The sequence below is a fragment of the Manacus candei genome, unplaced genomic scaffold (assembly GCF_025592945.1).
Source record: "Manacus candei isolate 608988 ecotype Guabito, Panama unplaced genomic scaffold, ASM2559294v1 h1tg000095l, whole genome shotgun sequence".
Lineage (NCBI taxonomy): Eukaryota > Metazoa > Chordata > Aves > Passeriformes > Pipridae > Manacus > Manacus candei.
Genome location: NW_026138143.1, coordinates 2,222,338 through 2,242,339, shown reverse-complemented (window position 1 = coordinate 2,242,339; position 20,002 = coordinate 2,222,338). Strand labels below are relative to the sequence as shown.

At 34.9% G+C, this 20,002-nt stretch overlaps 1 protein-coding gene across 50 annotated transcripts in view; it reads left to right on the top strand.

Moving 5' to 3' along the window:
* Positions 1–20,002, top strand: part of CLASP2 (cytoplasmic linker associated protein 2) — a 145,094-nt gene that overhangs the window by 106,293 nt on the left and 18,799 nt on the right. For 10 of the 50 annotated variants that reach the window (XM_051768450.1, XM_051768442.1, XM_051768446.1 and 7 more), the window contains 10 exons: positions 1,474–1,536; positions 2,225–2,331; positions 5,620–5,643; positions 6,105–6,349; positions 6,951–7,014; positions 10,783–10,899; positions 12,139–12,302; positions 13,511–13,589; positions 13,745–13,795; positions 18,745–18,888. In XM_051768450.1, the coding sequence (XP_051624410.1) occupies positions 1,474–1,536; positions 2,225–2,331; positions 5,620–5,643; positions 6,105–6,349; positions 6,951–7,014; positions 10,783–10,899; positions 12,139–12,302; positions 13,511–13,589; positions 13,745–13,795; positions 18,745–18,888 (1,058 nt within the window). The remainder of the gene's footprint in view (positions 1–1,473; positions 1,537–2,224; positions 2,332–5,619; positions 5,644–6,104; positions 6,350–6,950; positions 7,015–10,782; positions 10,900–12,138; positions 12,303–13,510; positions 13,590–13,744; positions 13,796–18,744; positions 18,889–20,002) is intronic. The other 40 variants (XM_051768488.1, XM_051768474.1, XM_051768469.1 and 37 more) reach the window with 17 other exon arrangements.

Below are 20,002 nucleotides of genomic sequence, written 5' to 3'. Positions count from 1 at the left end.
TATCCTGTTTATGTTTGTATTTAAAGAGCTGTTAGCTGTGATGCCTATGTTTTGATATCCTCTGTCCTGTCTCCTTTTCCATGCTGAGACATAGTTTCTAAAGAACTAAATATTCCACAAAGCATTGCTTGGAAAATAAAATGCTGTAGGTAAACATCTTCATGCAGGATTGGTTAATGATAAAATACATCTCTGTACTTTATGTAAGGAGTAGAGAACTTTATGTGGAAGGACACAGTGTTGTTTCTTGGGATCTTTACAGGAGTTAGGCTCATTTTGGAGTACATTTAGGTTAAAAGAGGTGTACTTCCCCAGATGTCATTTGGTCCATGTCAGGGTTGCTTGATTCGAGTCAGACTCTTGAATGTTCTTTGTTAATCAGAGTAAAAGATGATTAATTTGATTCCTGATTTGTACTTATGCTACTTTATGTATCCAAAAGGTTTAAAATATTTGCATTTACAGTTATTTATTAAATCACAGGATTATATCTGGGGTTTGTGCCACTGTGAGTGGACATTTGAATTCAAGTTAAAATTATCATGTTATGTGGCATTAAAAATTCCAAATTAAGTGAACTGAAGAAAGAAGATTAATTGTTTAAAAACATTTAATTTAAAAATTGCGCAGTTTAAGGAAGAAAATACTAGCAATGGTGAGTCAACTTCTTTAGAATCACTGAAAAACCAGTTTTATACAGGTGCCATAAGGAGAGGGGTACTCAGTTTTATTCAGAAACTCTTAAAGATCTCTGGTTTCCAGTTTCAGTAACTTTAAAAAATCTTAATGAGCTATAGTAACTAACACAAGTGCTTAAATTTGACATTTTATTTAAATAAAACAATAAGCATGGGGATTATTAATTGTATTGACTCATTTTTAACTTATAATTATAATTGGACAATTTTAACTTTCTTTTACATAGTGGTGAGTTTTAACCACGCTTGAGTTATCTCCACATAGGCAAGAACTCAATTGTATATGGATTGTCAGCTGCTGACGCAGTGGGTTCGTGCAAAAAAAACATTTTTGCAGATAATGTTTGATACATGAGGTCTTGCTCTGACTTGAGCACTTAGGATTGAGTTAACTCTACAGTGGAAAACCAGCATCAGTGTCAGTATGCACTGATAATCATCAAAAATACCTGAAAAGTTCTGTCTGAGTGTGGGTGTCTGCATGTGTGTCTGTGCACTTTTTCTTCTTTGAATTTAGGCATACTTGCTTTTACCCTGCTCTTAATCTTTTAAATTAAACAAAAAATTATGCATGAAATGTCCAGTGTACATAAACCTATATAATCATGTTATGTATAATCAAAGAACTTCTCTGAAGATTTTTTGCTGCTGCATAATACTCAGTTTCTGGTGCTTAAGCTGAATCTTTTAAATATTCTCTTGTTCATCTGAGCAACTATTGCAGCACTTTGATTCCATGGTCATAGATAGGCTTTATATAATCCTGTTATTGCAGCTTCCAGACATCACTCCAGATCTACTGGTGCCCTCTACGCTCCTGATGCTTATGGGGCCACAGGTGAAGGATGAGTACACTTTGCTGTCATCTGTGCAGTCATCCTGGATTATTTTTTCCCCACCCACTTGGTTATTCTCATAGTTCAGTTTTAGAAGGCATTATTTATATTAATTTGAGTTTTGTGGTTTTAATAACCCAGATAGATGTGTTTATGTTGCTAGATTTCGTCTCCACCCTCACGTTCCAATGTTAATCCTTTTTTTCTTTAATAATAATCATTTTATTTTTACTTGCAGAAGAACTTTTTTAGTTTTCCATATTTTTTTTAGTATTTGTAGAGCATTCTTTATGCATGTAGTTTTCTAATCAGCAGTCTCAATAGCCCTTCTATTGTATTTGCTTTCTTTTTAAATGAAAATAAAAACCCAAAATGAAGAAGACGTTGATTAAAAAAAATTAAAAAGCAAAGGTTCTTCCAGTTAAAACCATTGTTTTGTAGGGTTTTTTTCCGATGTAATATTGGAATAGAATATTTGTGGATGACTGGTTTTTCTGCTTAATCTCTTACTTTTCACTATACCACTAAGACTTCAGAATGAAAATAACCAGTGCTTTAGCCACTACATGATTTACTGAAAATATTAAGCAAATGTTTTTCTTCTGCTTGGGTTTTTTTTGAGTATGATATTAATGTCCCAAGATGCTATTCTGACTGAATTTTTTATATTTATTTGTGTTGTTGTCACAGGTACTGGCTTTGGAATTAGTCAGTCGAGTAGATTGTCGTCATCAGTTAGTGCTATGCGAGTTCTGAACACAGGTTCTGACGTGGAAGAGGCAGTAGCAGATGCTTTGGTAAGAATCTCACACTTACTTTTTGTAGGTTGCAGGCTCTTAAAATGTTTGGTACCTGTACATTAAAGTATGCAAAAGAACTTGTCATTTGTTATTTTATTGGCTTCTTGGTGAGAGAAAAAAGAGAAACTGAGTTGCTGGAGATGCAAGTATTTGAATTTTCGTTCCCTACAGAAGTTTTAATTTTTGAGTAATGTGCTTTTTTCTGTGGCAGACAGGAAATAGTCTTGTACTACTCTATTGGAGTGGCCCAAGGAACCACTTGCACAGGTAGCACTAACCAGCAGTTTCCTATAACAGCTAGTCGAACTTCTAGATAGGCTGAAGGCTTGCTGGAGTTGGGAATGATGACAGCAGAAGCCTTCTGCTTACCATAATCCTGGGTGCCATTTAAACTTTTTCTGTCTGAAAACATATGAGATTGATGCTGAAGAGAGAAACTGATGGCTGGGCAGGCGATGTGCTTTCATGCCAGCCAGCAATCAAGCCCCACACAGCCACTCGCTCACTCCACCACCAGCAGGATTGGGGAGAGAATCAGAATGGTAAAAGCTTGAAAACTTGTGGATTGAGATAAAGACAGTTTTACAGGGAAAGCAAAAGCCACATACACAACCAAAGCAAAATAAGGAATTCATTCACCGCTTCCCACGGGCAGGCAGGTGTTCAGCCATCTCCAGGAGAGCAGAGGCCCATCACACATAACAGTTACTTGGGAGACAAACGCCATCACTGCAAATGTGCCCTCCCTTCCTCCTTCTTCCCCCCATTTTATATATTGAGCAGGATGTTATATGGTCTGGAATATCCCTTTGGTCATTTTGGGTCACTTGTCCTGGCTGTGTCTCCTCCAACCTCCCTTGCCAGCATGGCAGTACGAAAAGCAGAAAAGGCCTTGGCTCTGTGTAAGCCCTGCTCAGCAATAACAAAAACATCTCTGCGTTATTAACCCTGTGTTCAGCACAAATCCAAAACACAGCCACATACCAGCCCCTGTGAAGAAAATTAACTCTACCACAGCCAAAACCAGCACAGAAGGCAGCATTTCATAAGATTAATTTTTGTTTACTTTTGTTTTCTAAATGTTACACTGAAGTTAAAACTGGTTATGCCATTCATTTTCTTACCTTTACTGTTCTTTAAAAGGGTGGGTTTGGCTCCTCTACCTCCCTGCCCCAGTTAGCAAACTGAACACATCATTTATTTTGCTATTGTGACATTCATGTCATTAAATACTTGTAAGTACCTGTTTTCTAGTTATCAGAATGCTTTAAGAACATTGTAATTGCTCTGTTTTAAGAAAAAAATTATTTGGAACCTTAGTAAAAAACTACAAATCAGACTCTAAAAAGATAATTATAGCCAGACATAACTCAATAGAGGAAAACAAAATTTCAGAGGAAAAGGTCTGAAGAATCGTATTCTTAGTACGAGGATTTATTGATTTCTTGATTTATGCTTTTTTCTTGACACCTAAGTTTAAAATTTGTGTGCCTTCACTGGCATAGAGATCAGGAGGATATCTCTGATATCTTGCCTAAGAGACCACAGTGTGATTTTTTTCCCTTTCTGATAGTATCAACTTGCAAAATGTTTTCAGCATTGATGGGGAATGCTGGTTAGTAAACTGGTAATCAGTCTGGATGGTGGAATACGGAACAATCGAAAACCAGGAAACAATAGAAAAACAGTCCATGGAACATTAACATTTTCTGGCTATAATTTGAAAACTTGTGCTGTAGATTTCTACACATTGGTGCTTCACGAGGAGTGTCTTTAGTACTTTTAGCAGCCTTCTAGCTTACTCAGATTTAACTGGGCAAAGTATGTAGTAAGAAGAGAAGCTGAGGAGAAAGTCATGTTTCCAATGACTACCCTTGAGGCTTGAATGTGTCCTGCTTCGTTGAAGCAATAAAGTTTCTTTGAAGAAACTGGTTTGTATTACCTGGATCCAAAATAAATGATGCCTCTAGAAATGTTAGAGGAAAACATTAGAGGAAATGTTAGCTTGTATATTTTAGCTGGAATCTGACATGACAAGGATAAAGAACTGCAACATTTTATTGTAGCATTTGCATGCCTGGTTCCTTGCCATGCTCTAAATGTCCTGTAGAAATATTGTCCTGTAGAAATGGCTCCACTTAGATGGAAATCTGTTTATAAACACTCTTGTTTTATCATAGACTGAAGACTCACCCTCATAACAGTGTTTTTAAAAGGTAGAATGTAGAGTCCTGACAGATGTAATATAAAAATAAAAAATATTCCAGATTGTATTGCCATTTTTGATATGGAAAATACTCAACTAGTTTTAGTACTGCTTAAGCCAAAGGGATGTCAGTCTTCTGGCATGAAATGCAGCAATAATGGTGATCTTTACATATTTTTATGTCTTTTACTTTAGTACAGTCCTTGGCATTTCAGATTCATTTCTTTAAAAAACTTTTTTTTTCCTTACGGTGTCTCTTTTCAAAATGTGTGTCTTTGTGATTTTTCCCTTCCTTTATTCTCTTACACATTGTGTATGCTCTTTCTGTTGACAGTAAGCCTGCTTGTTATCTGATGTATTAACTAATTTTTATTGTGATATCTTTTAAGTTATTCTATGGTTAAAAATGGGAACCCTATGTAAATTGCAGTAGTAATTAAGGGGAAAACAATCACTTATGCTCCTGCTTCTTTGAGTATGTAATTACCTGAATTTTTAACTGCTAGCTTCAAAATTTGAATGGCAAGAGCTGTTTTGCAGAGCTGTATGTTTTTTTCCTTTAAGGATAAATAGCTTTTTTATTTTCCTCTGGCCATTGGCATGTTGTATTTTGTTTTGTTGGCCTGTTCTTGTTTTAAAGGGGTTTGGTATTTTGCATTATGTAATTAATTTTTTTTGTAGAACATTGCTGTAGTAATTGTTGCACTGACAAAATTTAGTTATTGAAGTTAGAGATGGAGAAGTTGATGAGAAAATAAAGTTTAAATGAAGGTTTCATACTTTAATAACAATTGACTGTGTGTGTTAAGTCTTCATTCTCAAATATTGCTAACACAAAGATTTTGACAGAGAAGTCTTTGTGACCAATCAGCAGGTGATATGTAATATTTCCATCAAAATGGAAGCAAACTACTTCTTGGCAATGTGCAATATGCTGATTAGACACAGAGAGCTAAGAACAAAATTTACAATACATCTGTGTGTTGTCCAGTGGCAGGAAGTTTACTAGTCACAATGCTGCTATGCCTTACCTTCCTGTTCTCAATTTCTGTTTCTTTTCAATAATTTACTGCTAACAGCTCTTAGGAGACATACGGACTAAGGTATAGAAACTATTTTTCTTCTTCAATAGTTTAATAGTTTGCTATTAACATATTTGATGCAAAGTAAGTTAAAATGATAGAATATATGGATTTAGACCTGATTCTTATATTCTGTAACATATATAAAGCTATTAAGTGAAATAACTAACTTTAAACACAGAGTCTTTGTTTTTCTATCCTGCAGTCTTATGGGTTGTTGCAGGTAAACCTAAAGTTAAACATTTTGTCAAACATGTCTTCTCTGTGTTTGCTTTGCTTTTATACTTGGAATACTGTGCAAGCCATACTTTAAAATATTTTTATTAACTTGGTTTGACCGGCTGAACAGTTGGAACCATTTGTCGCTGCAGGGAATAGGGGTCACACCAATTATTTGAGCTGTTGGTCTTTCTATAAATTATGGGTGTGTTATACTGTCTCTTTGAAAATCAGTGCTTACGTGAGTTGTCTCTGTGCAATAGAAGAAGCCTGTGCGAAGAAGATATGAGTCCTATGGGATGTACTCAGATGATGATGCCAACAGTGATGCTTCAAGTGCCTGTTCAGAAAGGTCCTATAGCTCTAGGAATGGAAGCATACCAACATACATGAGACAGACAGAAGATGTGGCTGAAGTCCTGAATCGCTGTGCCAGCACCAACTGGTCAGAGAGAAAAGAAGGCCTTCTGGGCCTGCAAAACTTACTAAAGAACCAGAGAACTTTAAGGTAAGAAGACGTGTTAATAGAGAAAACATTTTATTTCAAAGTTGTTGAGAGGCAAGGGAGAGAGGAAAGGCAGGATGTGTGTCTCTGAGAGGAAGATGGGGGAAAGAATGGGAAAGCTTTTCTCACTTCTGGCAAATAATGAATATTTACGATTTTACTAATGTCTGTAGTGAATTCAAAATTTAGGAATTTTTGTATTGCAAGAATACTCTTGAGTCCTTGCATCTAGTATTGATGGAAGGCCTTTCTTTTATTTATATTATAATGAATTTTTTTGTTATTATTATAATTTGGGGGGTATTTATTCAGAAGAAACTGTTTACTACTCGCTGCTAAGAATACCTTTTTCATTATCTGCTCCATTAAAATAGCTGGGAATGGCATAATGTATGTGACAATTTAAAGAGACATTTCTAGGTTAAAAGTCTCATTCTTGATACAGTCTTTTACATTTTTATGCATGTCTTAAAATGCCTTTCTCTACCTAGTTTAGTAGATTATTTGATTCAATATTTACAGTTGATTTTGCTGATTGCTGTGCATTAGTGTTCCAGTAGTACTAGCAAGGGAGTTGACTAATGTATTGTTGTCACTTTGACAGTCGTGTTGAGTTGAAAAGGTTGTGTGAAATCTTCACAAGAATGTTTGCTGATCCTCACAGTAAGGTATGTTTAGGTATTTCTTATTTTCAGTAAATGTTTGAAATTATCTATTACTAGAAAGGCAGTTATGATACGTTATGTTAGTGATAATTGCACATGTAGAATTTGACAAGCCTAAGTAGTTAATGGTATCACTTTTCAATTCATTTAATTTGCGATTTTGAACAAGGTAATCTTCCTCCTTTCTCTGTAGGATCATTAAAATAAAGTAAAGGTTAGTGTAAAATAAGATATGTTGAAGTAGTTCAACAATTTGTACTCAAAATTTGCATTTTTAAGTCATGTTGTTTACAGAGGCCACTTCAACATGAGTAAAGATTTTCTCAGTCAAAAACAAAAGGTTCTGCAGTAATATAAATTATAAAGAAAGCGGTCTGACTAAATCACGCATAGTCTGATGAACTATACCAACTGTGTGCTCACTTATTTCCCAGGGTATTTTGTATTATCATAGCTTATGATGTCTTTCTTGAATTTCATAAATAGGACTGGCAGTTGAGACTGGTGAATAATTTTTACTTCATTGTTAGTATTCAATAAGGAGACTATACTTTGGTATAAAAGAATATGTGATGTTTTATTTAGTTTTTACCTAGGTAAAGACTCAGTATGGATGATATAACAAAGAGAATAATCTGTTTTCTAAGCTGACTTACTTCACTTGATAGTACTTTTACCATTTTTTTGGGAGGTGGGTTACTAGTACAGCTTGATGTATGTCACAGTTTCTCATAGCAGAAGGACTGCAGGTAAGTAAGGAGCTTAATAAATGGTATCACGTAAAAATAACCCACGTAACATCACATTTTATTAGAATTATAGGCTTGTTTGGAAGAAACCTTACCTTTTATGTTGAGTATAACATGTTCCATTTTGTGTACATATTTCAAAATTGATAAAATTATAACCCAGGTAAATTCAGAGCAAAGTATTATTTCAGAAGCATTGGCTTTTCCCAGTAGAATTCTGAAAAACTGCTTTGATTATGCAATACATTTTACATATGTTTAAGTCTTCCTCATTGCTGCTATGGAAAATGAAATTCAGAGTGGTGGGAAGTCTTAACAGTGTTTATCTCTCCTTATTTTTCCTGCTGGAAAAAGTGACTTAGCTGCTATCTCTGACAACCATGTATTTTGGTAAAAACTTGCGTTCAAGACAGCAATATGATACTGAAGTTACTGACATACTGCAGCAGTCCAGAAGAAAAGACTAAACCAAGCAGTTTAAGAGAAGAAAACATTCCATAAAGAGAAAATTTGAAGAAAAGGAAATTAAATGTTGACATATTACTGATTTTTAAATGAAGTAGTGACAAAATTGTGAATACCAGCTCAGTTTAATTTTACCTTTTCTGTGTTAATTAATATTGCAGCAATGAATATATCAGAACTACCTTGGAGATTTCTTTTGTAGTGGGAGAGCCAGGGAAGGATAATGAAAATGTTCCAAAACTTGTGTCAGAAGAACATTTTACCTTTTCATTAAACCTTTAGGAATGTTACATTGAGTTGTTCTAGTTGATTGTTGTGTTTGTTCACTGGGCATTCTGACGTAAAATAACATTACTTTGAGTTTGAAATTGGGCCTGTGTTGTAACACATGTGGTACTCTTGTTCCAGTCACTGAAACCTTGCCTGCTTTTTGGTATTGCAAAACTATTAATAGTTACCCATATATTATCAGGAGGATCCTTTAAGTATTAAGAGTTCATGAGCTATGATTTTTTTTTTTTGTTACATACATACGGCTACATAAATCTCATCTTAGATTCTATTTAGGTGTCTGTAGGAATTACTCTGTCATCACTTTTGTGTTGGTTTTTTTTAAAGTTTACTTTAGCATGATAGCTGGATGTAGGGAGTTACACAGAAAAAGAGATTATTAACATTTGGAGGAGAAAATGGGAGAATGATTTGAAGGACATACCAAGTGCTTATTTTAAAAATACATTGGGTATCCCAATAAAATTACTAAATTTATCATAAAAGTTTTGAAATACCTTTTTTGTTTTATTTTGTTTTATATTCCATACAGGAACTTTGTATTGATGGCCACTAATTTGTGTGTTTTTATCTTTTTCCCTTTTCTGTTGTTCTTTTTTGTTTTGTTTTGTTTTTGTTTCGTTTTGCATGCTGTCCCCTGTGTTGGAACTCTCTTTAGAGAGTAAGTTGGTTCAATATTTGTTGGAAGCCTAACCTTACTTGCATGAATGTGCAATTAACCCTTTTTCTCTATTTTTCTTCCCCAAAGAGTTCATGCAGTGTCAAGCCTTTTGCAGTCATAAAATGCTATTTACAATTAGTAAACTGTGTGGTAAATTTTCAAGATGTGCTTTATCTACTAATTAACTGACATTGTTTGGTTATGCATTCCTGCTTTATATTGTGGTGGTTGGCACATCTGAAATAATTCATTTTAAAGGTAGATCACTTATAGTTATTTTCATATCTATTTTTTTTCCACTATCAAATTATTAAAACCTTCAGCTTTAGATGGTTAATTTCAGAATTTTAATTTGCATCATAAAAATGGAAACTGCAGTTTTTGCAGTATCCACATACATTGTTCAACATATAGGTGGTTGAGTTCCATTTTCCATTCCAAGTTCATCCTTTACCTTAAATACTCTTTCAGCCTTCTTAAATTGTTCACACTTTGGTATAAGAGAAAATGGTATGATTAGTTGTTTGTTTTGGTTTTTTTTTTTAATAAAACAAAATGACTCAAATGAGTTTTCTCCAGACATTCACTATGGTAAACCGAAAAACAAATAAAGCATGAAAACAAAACTGAGTCCTCAGTTAGGTATATATTTAACAGCTAAAACATCAGCACAGGATCTTAAGAGTACTTTTGCCAGTGGTTGATAATTTGTTTCCATAATGATTTGAAATTAAACCACTTTACATGTTTGAAGTATCATAAGTAGTCCACATTACTCCATCAAATAAGAAGTTGTAACCAGTTTGTTCAGCCTTCGTGTTTTAATGGAGAAGATGTGTGTGTCAGTGTCTGCAAACTCAAAGAAACAGATTTAAACAGGTTTAAATTCTGCTGACCTGTGTAGTTTAATTTGAAGGGTTTTGAATATAGTTTTAAGATCCCCCCGTGTAATCTTTATAGCACTGGAATTTTTTTTTTGTTGCTTACCTAAGTCCAGTATACCTTTCCCATATTTTAGGGCTGTGAAATCCAAAGACTGTCATATTACAATACAGAAAGTAGTTATTGCTCTGGTTTGCCTGTCTTGTAATTGTGTCTACAGCTTTGTGCATCCACAAAGTGATTTACTGTTTCAGTTTAGCCTAATACAGAAGATGTTTCTAATCCCAAGCATAAAAATTTCGTCCCAGTACTGGCAGGGTAATTTGTCAAATTCAGACCTGAATACAGCAGGGAGTTGGCAATTTCTCTCTCTTTTTTTTTTTTTTTTTTTTTACAATTTCTAATGTAGTTTGCCCCAAAAGGGAAGTTAATTTAAGCAGCTAATCATTACAGGCTTTATACTGAGTAGGATTTGTATTGTTTTGTTTCTAACATGGATCTTCAGTATTTAAGATGTTTCTTAAAGGGTTCTCCGTAGTCTTTAATGGATCCTGAGAAAATCATAGAATACCTAGATAGAAGGGAACCTCAAGGATCATCTGGTCCAATTTTATTTTTTATTTCTAGTGCAAATTTTGAGGCACTTCTTTAAAAGATACTTGTGTGGATTTTTTCCACTTTATGGTGTGCATTTGCATACCCTGACTTGATAATCAACTTAAGAGATCAAATTTCCTCAGCGAAGAAGGCACACAGCAGCATGCACCACCTCCTTCAAATTTGGATCAGTGTTGTGGAAGAAAGTCCACTTCCATGGGCTTGTTTCTGCAGCCACATGAGGTATGATCACAGTATGGGATCATGCACCCTCACAGACAGTAGCAAAATTTGATCATATGACTAGGCAGGTCAGCTGCAGGAGGATGTGGGGTTCCAGCCCTTCCTCTACAGCAGCAATTTCTGACCATGTGCCCATGTCAAAAATACTCAGGAGGCAATATCTCTCCAACCTGCTTTGCATCACAGCAATATTTCTGCTTCTATACCCAACTCTGTGCTGGAGCTAGAGTGTGTATCAGTTCTGAAGGTAGTATTTTCAGCCCAGACACCCATTTTTCTTGTCAGAGAAACAGGAAATCTATGGACCACACTTGTATAGAGCATATACATTCTGATTTCACTCTGTAAGTCTTGAAAAAAAACTTAAAATTAGTGAGATACACTAAAAGAGTTGTTTAAACAAAGTTACCTATTTGTCGTGCCCTCCTTTACCCCTTCCCTCTAAAAAGCCCTTCTTCCTGGTGTGAGTGCTGAGGTTACTGTAAATACAAAAAAATACATGGTTTTGTTTTGATTTTTTTTTTTTACCAAATGCAGTCTTTTCAACATTATTTGTTGAAAAGAACACAATGGATATCCTGTTTTCTAAAAGACAAAAGTACTTCTGTGTTTTAAACACCTGCCAATCTGAAATGCATTCATCGTGACTTTTTTCCCCTACTGTGGTGAATAATTTTGTGTTGGGATACCTGCAATAGTAGAAGAATCTTGTTCTCTTCTACAAATATTTTATGTAAAGGAATTGGCAAATTTTCATGATTTTGCAGTATTTAGTAATGCATATATTTACAATTAATATTTTACTAAACAATTGTTGCAGCTTTTTTGGATTTAAAGAGAAAGCCTTTTTGTAGTCTTTGAGGAATATGCCAAATCAACTCAATGATAAAGCTTGAAAGGGTAAAAAATTAAGTTATACTGGAAAAATTGAGGTTGCGCCAGCCATCACAGTAAGCATTTCTTTTCTTGACAAAACTGCATGGAATATCTAATTGTCAAACTTCTACAGAAGTCAGCTAACATTTCCAATATACTCTTGTATCAAAATCCAATGAAAAAGCAAGGCAGATTTCTTTTCTTTTCCTTTGTTTTTTTTTTCCTGCTTGGCTGCAAAACACTGCCTTTCTCTGCCTTTGATTCCCTTACTGCTTTCTTCTTTGTTTGTAAGTTCAGCATACGTCAGTGTCGTTTCCTCTTTTGCCCCATCCTACCCTCTTTCCATCTTCTTCTGCCTTTTAGGTGTTCAGTATGTTTTTGGAGACACTGGTCGACTTCATCCAGGTCCATAAAGAAGATCTGCAGGACTGGCTGTTTGTACTGCTGACACAGCTGTTGAAAAAAATGGGCGCTGATTTGCTTGGATCTGTACAAGCAAAAGTTCAGAAGGCACTTGATGTCACAAGGTAATGAGTTGTTAAAAAGTAACAACAATATAGTTGTTAATAATGGAAGAAATTAATTGTTAGAAATAAAATAAAGTTCTTAATAACAAAAGAAAAAAATTCCAAACCCTTACTTCCAGGTTATTTCTTTGTCTTCTTTTTTTTTTTTTTCTGTGTGTTTTATGATTCTTGGAAAAATTCAGAGCTCATAACAGATTGTGAAACTTTGGTAAATCTTGGTACTTAAGCATCTTGGTTTCCTAAGTGATTCTCAGTTGAAAGGGTCTGAGTTTTTAATGCTGAAAAACTAATATGATACTACTTATCTGATTCCAAAATGTGCATCTGAGCCATGTATGTTTGTTGTCTTGCCCCGTGTTCGGTGATGTAGAAATTGTGTTTAAACTTCTTTATTTTGTTGTAAAAGTCTTATTGGAATATTCATCTCTCAGTGTCAGCATAACATTTAATTATTATGGCAGTAATAGGTTTGCTGTCTGTCTTCCCTCCGTTGTCCCCAGACTTCATTAATAGACCGATACCAAAATGATCTTCATGATTTTGGGGACCATCAGAGATACCCATCCCTGTCTAGTGTTATTTCCAATTGAAAACTAAGTCTTTTAAGTAGAGTTGGAGGGGCTCTGGGACTTATTGTCATGCTCCATTCTCTGAAGTACAGGACAGTCTAAGCAGTCCAGGCCTCTGCTGAGCCTATCCACGTGCCAGATGGGCTGGGAAATCTGGGGAAGAGTATGGCATATGTAGCTGGGAGACAGAATTTTTTTGCTGCTGCAGGAGACCCCTTGAGGATCATACCTGGAGATGCAGTATGGGAGAGTGGAGAGCAGAATGGAGCAGGCTAGTTTGGAGAAGTATATGGGAGGGGTGTGGTGTATAACTTCAGCAGTACTGCTGCATATTGACTTGGGGATTGCAAAAACTTAGAATATGATACTACCATATCATTATTGTATGATTCCTTATTACTTGCATTATCTATTATAGCTGTAATTGCTTTGAAGCAGGAATTCTTTTAATTTTGTCCTTTACATACCAAAATGAATGTTTCTGAAAAGTCAGATACAGTATCAGCAAAACCTGTAGAAATTTCTTTTAGAAGTACTAAAGCTTTTCTTCACTGAAAAGAGTGAGGGCTTATTTAGCATTTCTCAAAAGGTATTAAGAGAAAATTTCACATAACCTAACATTATTTTGTTTGTTTACAGGGAATCTTTTCCAAATGACCTCCAATTCAGTATTTTAATGAGATTTACTGTTGACCAGACCCAAACACCTAGCCTGAAGGTAAGACTTTTCAGGCTTGCTTTGAAAACAGAAATCTTCATTCGTAGACATTTGTTTGTCTTAATATTTGAAATTGGATTGTTATTTTTGTTTTGTTTAAAAACAAAGAAAAAAAAGGTTTTCAATTAGTGGATTTTGTTTTTGTAAACTTTCAGACAGTCAAGCCAGCACTACAGGACCAGCTTCGCTCTTTTTGGAGCTCAAAGGTTTTTGTCTGAATTATTGTCTTTATTCTTTAACCCTATGTGAAACTCTTACAGTGTTTTCAATAATTTTTATTTGAATGCATTCATATGCTGCTACTAACCTTTGCGAGAAACTTTAAGCATGCAGATGTTCAGTTTTAAACATGACAATAGTATGAAAATGTTTGCTACAAGAGAAATCTAATAAAACCACAATACAGTAAAAATGAGCAACAAAAATGTGGCTGCCTAACATCAAGCTGGTTATGCAAACTCACTCTATCAAGTCTTTTCTAATTTTATGTTTGTGATTTCCCAATCTTCTTTTCCTAGTTCATATATATATATAGATTTATTTTCCTGTGTTTGGCCTGATAGGTCTTCAGTTATTTTAAATTATTCTAATATTAATATGAATTTGAGTTACTGTGTCAAAAATCAACTCCCTCTTTGGTACACTTTTCTGAAAGCAGTGTGTAGTTTTATAATTACACACATTTTTACATAAGAATCTATAGTCCAGTCAGACCTGTCAGCAGAACTGAAAAGTAAAAATGTGTTCTGTAATACATTTGCAGTTCCAAAGAGAGTTGATTTTAGTATAAATGCATCAAATCCTAAGAAGATTTATGAGTAATGTGAAAGGGGAAATAACAAGCATATGATAACTGGCATTTTCTGCTCTATCCTGCACGAAATACAGTTTGACACTGCACAAGAATATGACTTTTCCCAAGTTATGTTGAACCTAAAGTCACATGAATATGCCTTTTTTGTCTACAATACAGTAAAATTTACATTTTTAAGCTTTTGAGGACAGTTGATACGTTGACCACTGTTGCTTCGTAGAGCTGTGTTAAAAAGGGACTGCTGTCATTTATTGAAGACAGCAAATGAGGTAGTAAAAATCAGTTTGTTGTTTAAATGAATCCTTGGAAAAAAATGATCTTGGTTTTATTTTACTTGGTTTCCTCCCCAGGAAGGTGGATTTGATGGTTGAGGTAGTCTTTTTTTTTTTTCCCATACAGTAGTATAGGTAGTAAAGGTATATTGAGCACGTTTCAAAGTTGAGAATGTAGATTTGGAACAGGACACAGACTCCTACTTGACTGAGTTGGGGCAATGCTCAAGATTATTCACTGTATGGCCTAGAACGAATTAAGAAATATGTAACACTTCATGGGAAAACTTTCTGAAAATAATTTCCAGTATTTGAGAGAGACTTCTGAAATCAAGATGTCGGTAAAAGTTACCTCTGTAGAAGGACACGTGTTAGTTTGAAACAATATCAAGAGTATTTAAAATGAATTTTTGGGGCAGTAAAGTATGTTTAAGAGAAGGTAAGCTTTTTTCTAGAAGAAAGTGGTATCTCCTCCCTACTTCTGTCTTTATATGGTAACTACAACTTCAGGATCCAGACAGTAAAGTTATTGAGCACAAGTTGCAGAAGTATCTATTTAATATCCACATTTTTAAATACTTTTACTAAACCCGTCTTCAGTGCATCCAGATGTCTAACAGATTAATTGATAATCCTAGGGCACTACTCCAATTCTTGAAGTCTTCAGCTTTTGTTCTTTGATAAATTATTATCTTGTTTCACAGTGTGCCTTTGGGCAAGGAATACTGAGAAGCGGCAGTCACTGTGACAGGAAAAAGTCAGAGAAGGGATTTTCAGCATCCTTAGAGATGGTCAGATATAAGAAGGAATGGTATATCAGAAATTTGTGCCGTGGAATGATTGCCTTCTGCAAATTACTTTTTCCTCTGGTTTTCACATGGTAGTAAATAATCATGTTCCTTTGGAGTAAACCATCATTATCATTCTTACCCTTAGAAACACAGCTAAGTCTCAGACAATAAAACTTGAGCTTTTAGAGCGACCACAGAGGTGGATTTGGATAGCTAGGCAGTAAGAGGACCAACCATAAAGAAGATAGAATTCTACTGACCAAATCTGCAGAGGATCCAGCGTAGTGTACTGTGCAGTATCTGTCTTAGTTCTGTGGTAATTTTACGTGTAGATGTGGTGAACTGCTGAAACTCAGCTTAGAGATGTCAAATGCATATATCTATTTCGGTCAAATGTATAGGTGGGCATAGGAGCCAAATGTTCTACACGGGATATAATCTGTTAAGCTTATTTTTGCAGGTGCAAAACATACAGTTTCCAAAGAATGAATGTTGTCCTGAAATACACTTCCAGTCATTTTTCTTGGCTTGAATATCAGATGGCTCAGACTCAGTGAGGAATTGATTTAAGCATTGTGACCAGAGCTCACATTTCTGAATCCCTCTTTCCTTTGAAAGTACTGATTTATTGACAAAGGTTTTTGCTGCAATTGGATCAGAAGATTTTTTTTTTTTACAAAGTCAGTATTAAAATTTCTGAATTAAAAGAAAACAACCAACCAACCAATGGCACAGATTTGCAGCAGTGAGAGAGCCCTTCAAAATTCACCTTTAGTGTACCTTTTAGTAATTTTGTTAAATAATGGCAGAGGCAGTCACTTTTTAGTATCCAGTAACTCGGAGACAGACACCTGGGGTGTAAGCAGACTGTTTTCAGGCTTGAGGAAAGCAACTTCTCTGTATTCCTTTCTCCTTTTTTCTTTTTTTCCTGTTACATGAAATGTTTCTGTTCTCTTACCCTGATGTAGCAAAAGAAACCCTGTACATCTCACATTTTTCACAGGACAGAAAAACAATTTATCCCCTAGCACTGACTCTGTAGCATTCTTACAGTAGTTCCTGAATTTCTGGAGGTAGTTGCACGTATTTTTGTGCCAGAACTTATTGTTTCGTTATATGTGAAAGATATTTATGAAGCACTTTAATTCTATTTATGTCTGATCTATTTTTTTGTGAGTCATAGTGCTAATTGTGGCTTGATCTGTATGTATTTCATCTCACTTACTGCAGCAGTGCTGTTCTTAAACAAAATGCCTGTCTGTGTTATATGCTGTGCAGGAAAAATGCCTCAGTGTTTATAGTCCAGCAAAAATGCAGTAAATTCAACCTAGAAGAGTACAAAGAACATCAGGACAGTATTAAGCAACTTCACAAAGAGTGGTTTCAGATTAATGCCAGATATTCATTGTAAGAATTTTAGAGATGCTTTCATTGCAGTCAAAAAATTTTCATCTCCTCTCTCAGAAAGATTAGATGGATTGTTGAAAGAGAACTGTGCTAGACTTTTTATTCCTGAATTTCAGTTCTGTACATCTTATTGTAATAAGCAAAATATTGGCTATATTGTAAATACTGGCAAAAAATATTGGCAAAAATACATCTAAAATAGATTCACTGCTCTTATGGAGTTTACTTCAGGGTGGGTTTTTTTGTCTGTAATAATACTGTTTCATTATATGTGAGCATAGAAAAGTATAGCCCTTCTAGAATTTCTTCTCTGAAAAACAATTGGTGAAAAACACTCTTTTTCAAAATAGCTCTCAAATTTAGCTTTGGGAATGTGTCTCACTGTGAAAAGCTTTATTAGTGTGAACTCTCTCCATTCATCTTCTGTTCAGTGCTCTTCTCTCTCCTGAGAGCCTCCGTCTTTCCAGAAGTCTGTGCGATTTCCTCAGGGAATAGTTTAAACACTAAATAATGTTCCTCTCTCAGATACAGTACTTCAGAGTTTTTTCAGTGGGAGAAATGCCTCTGGGTGTTCTACGTGTTACAGCTCTTAAGAGCAATTTTTTGGAAGTGTTATATTAAATATATTTATGTGCTAAACAGTGAAACATAGCGTTGTCATAATGGTTTCACTTGGTAATGTAGAAATTTTAACTACTACTTCATACTTGGGAAGTCATGTGGCCTAAGGTTTTTTTGCTCCAGAGGTGTTTGTGGTTTATTTTTTCCTTGGAAAGAATCTAGCAAATAGTGTGGGTTTTATTGCATTTGTTGATATTGATCTGCATAAGATGAAAGCCTCCAGCTGTTACTTGTTGTGTAAACTCAAAGTTGAGCTTTAACAGCTGCTTTGAAAATGAAGTATTCATTATTAATCCTCATGTGTGTGCCAGTGTATCTTGAGGTTTTACTAGCCCCTCCTGATAGGTATTTCTAGTTCACTGTAATTATTAGTGGAAATTAAAGCAGCCAAGTCAAATAGGTGACCTAAATAAATGTTCACCACTTTTGTTGGTTGGGTGACAAATCTCTGAGGCAGCAGGAGTTGAGGAGGTAAATATTATAGAGGCATAGTAGCCCTTTGCCCAAGTAGGGCAGTATTGGAGAAACTAGAGAGAGGCTGGGATGTACAGAACAGGGATTCTGCATAAGGAGTAGAGGGAGTTAGTGGAGTAAAAGAACTATGATAAACCTTAGATAAATCAGGGAGGTCAGCAGCTTTTCTGTCCTCCGGGTAAATCCATGTCTCTGTCTTCTACATATCTTTAAAAAAAGTGTGCATGTGACCCCCCCCCCGAGTCTCTTCTAGAAATTCCATTCCACACCTTCTTGGTATTTAATGGGAAGATTCCTGTGGCTTATTCCCAAGGACAGTGACTGCTCGACTCTGGTGTTTTATAAAAAAGTACTGAGTATTAACTACCTAACTGCTAGTAGGAACTAGTAAGACCTGATTATTGGTTCATCAAATGATACTCATTTTTCATTTTAGTACTTGAAAAAAGTTCATAATAATTCTGAATAAATCTTTTCTTTCTTTTTTTTTTTAAATACAAGCTTCTGCATATGCAGTGATTTATGTGTCTTTTAATTGCAGTGAAATGTAAGCTTTCTATGAATATTTGAATTTCTGTGGAATAACTCCCTTCTTCAAATGTTTATCCACTTGTAAATTGATTTGTTATAAAAAGTTTTATATCAATGCTGAAAACATGTCTAGTTTAATTAGAAAAAAAGCAGTCTTTATTTTAGGGAATACTCCACTCTGCAAGCACACTTTTTCTTGTAGCACACCATTTTTACTGTCCACCTGACTCTGTTTCTCTTTGCAGGTCAAAGTTGCAATCCTGAAATACATAGAAACTCTTGCACAACAGATGGATCCAGGAGATTTTGTTAACTCAAGTGAAACGAGGTTAGCAGTGTCTCGAATCATCACCTGGACCACTGAACCTAAAAGCTCAGATGTTAGGAAGGTATGTTTGTTAATGTGTCCTTAGCATTGCAGTACATTCCAAGTACATTGGCAAATTAGAGAAGGTGATATTTCTTGCCTAAACAAAAAAAAAAATTCCTTTAAAAGCAAACTTATTTCTTTCATAGAGAAAAGATACTTTTATATCGTTCTCAGTAAATGCATCTATTTTTTCTGTATAAAGCATCAAAAGTGAAAAAGTAGATTTTTACCAAAGAAGTAAAAAGTAAAAATTTTAAATTAACACATCTTGAAACTCTCCATTAGGGTTATGTTTTCATGTATGTTAATATGTTGAGATTGTTTCATAATACAAGGAATAACTTTCACTTCAAGCACTATCTAGTATCAAAATTTCTTTTCTATACAGTTTTAATATTACTTCAGAGACCACCCTCTGTGATGCTAATAGCACATTTGTAACCAGAGCGAGTGGTAAATTTGGTAGCAAACTTGGTCTAATCTCTGTTGGATTTTCTCAAGTCCTTTGTGTTTAACAAAGATAGGTAAATAGCTGTTGAACCTTTGACAAAAGAAAATTTTTACTTTAATAAGGTAGTGTCAAAGGTTTGTTCTTGTAGTGCTGCTGTTCCAATGCAAAGCTCCTTTTTCCATCTAACGTTGTGAAAATTAATATTTGTGAGCTACACAGATATAAATGTACTATTAATGCAGGCTTTGGAAAGGGTTTCTAAATAGTGCTTCAGCTTACAGATAGCAAACATTTTCTAATTTTGTTTGCAGTTTGGTGGAATTGAGTTTTGTTCTGATTGTCACCAACCATTCTTTCATAGCTGCCATTGGCAGCATGTTAACACTTTTTGAAGGCTAAATAACCATACTAACTTTATGTCTCATCAGTGCAAGTGTCTTTGACACAGAAAACTAAAAATAAAAATAACTTCCATGACTTCTTGGTATCTAGAATGCTTGTAATATTCACTGAAAAAACACAGGAGAGTTTATATTTGAGATACTGTTTTAGTCTTTCACTTCTTGTATAACTTTGTGAGTATGAGAAAGCTGTAGTATATTATATCCAATGGACTTTTCTTGCCTGATATCATGTTCTAGTGACATATAAAAGACCATAAAACAGGAGGAGAATTGAAGCA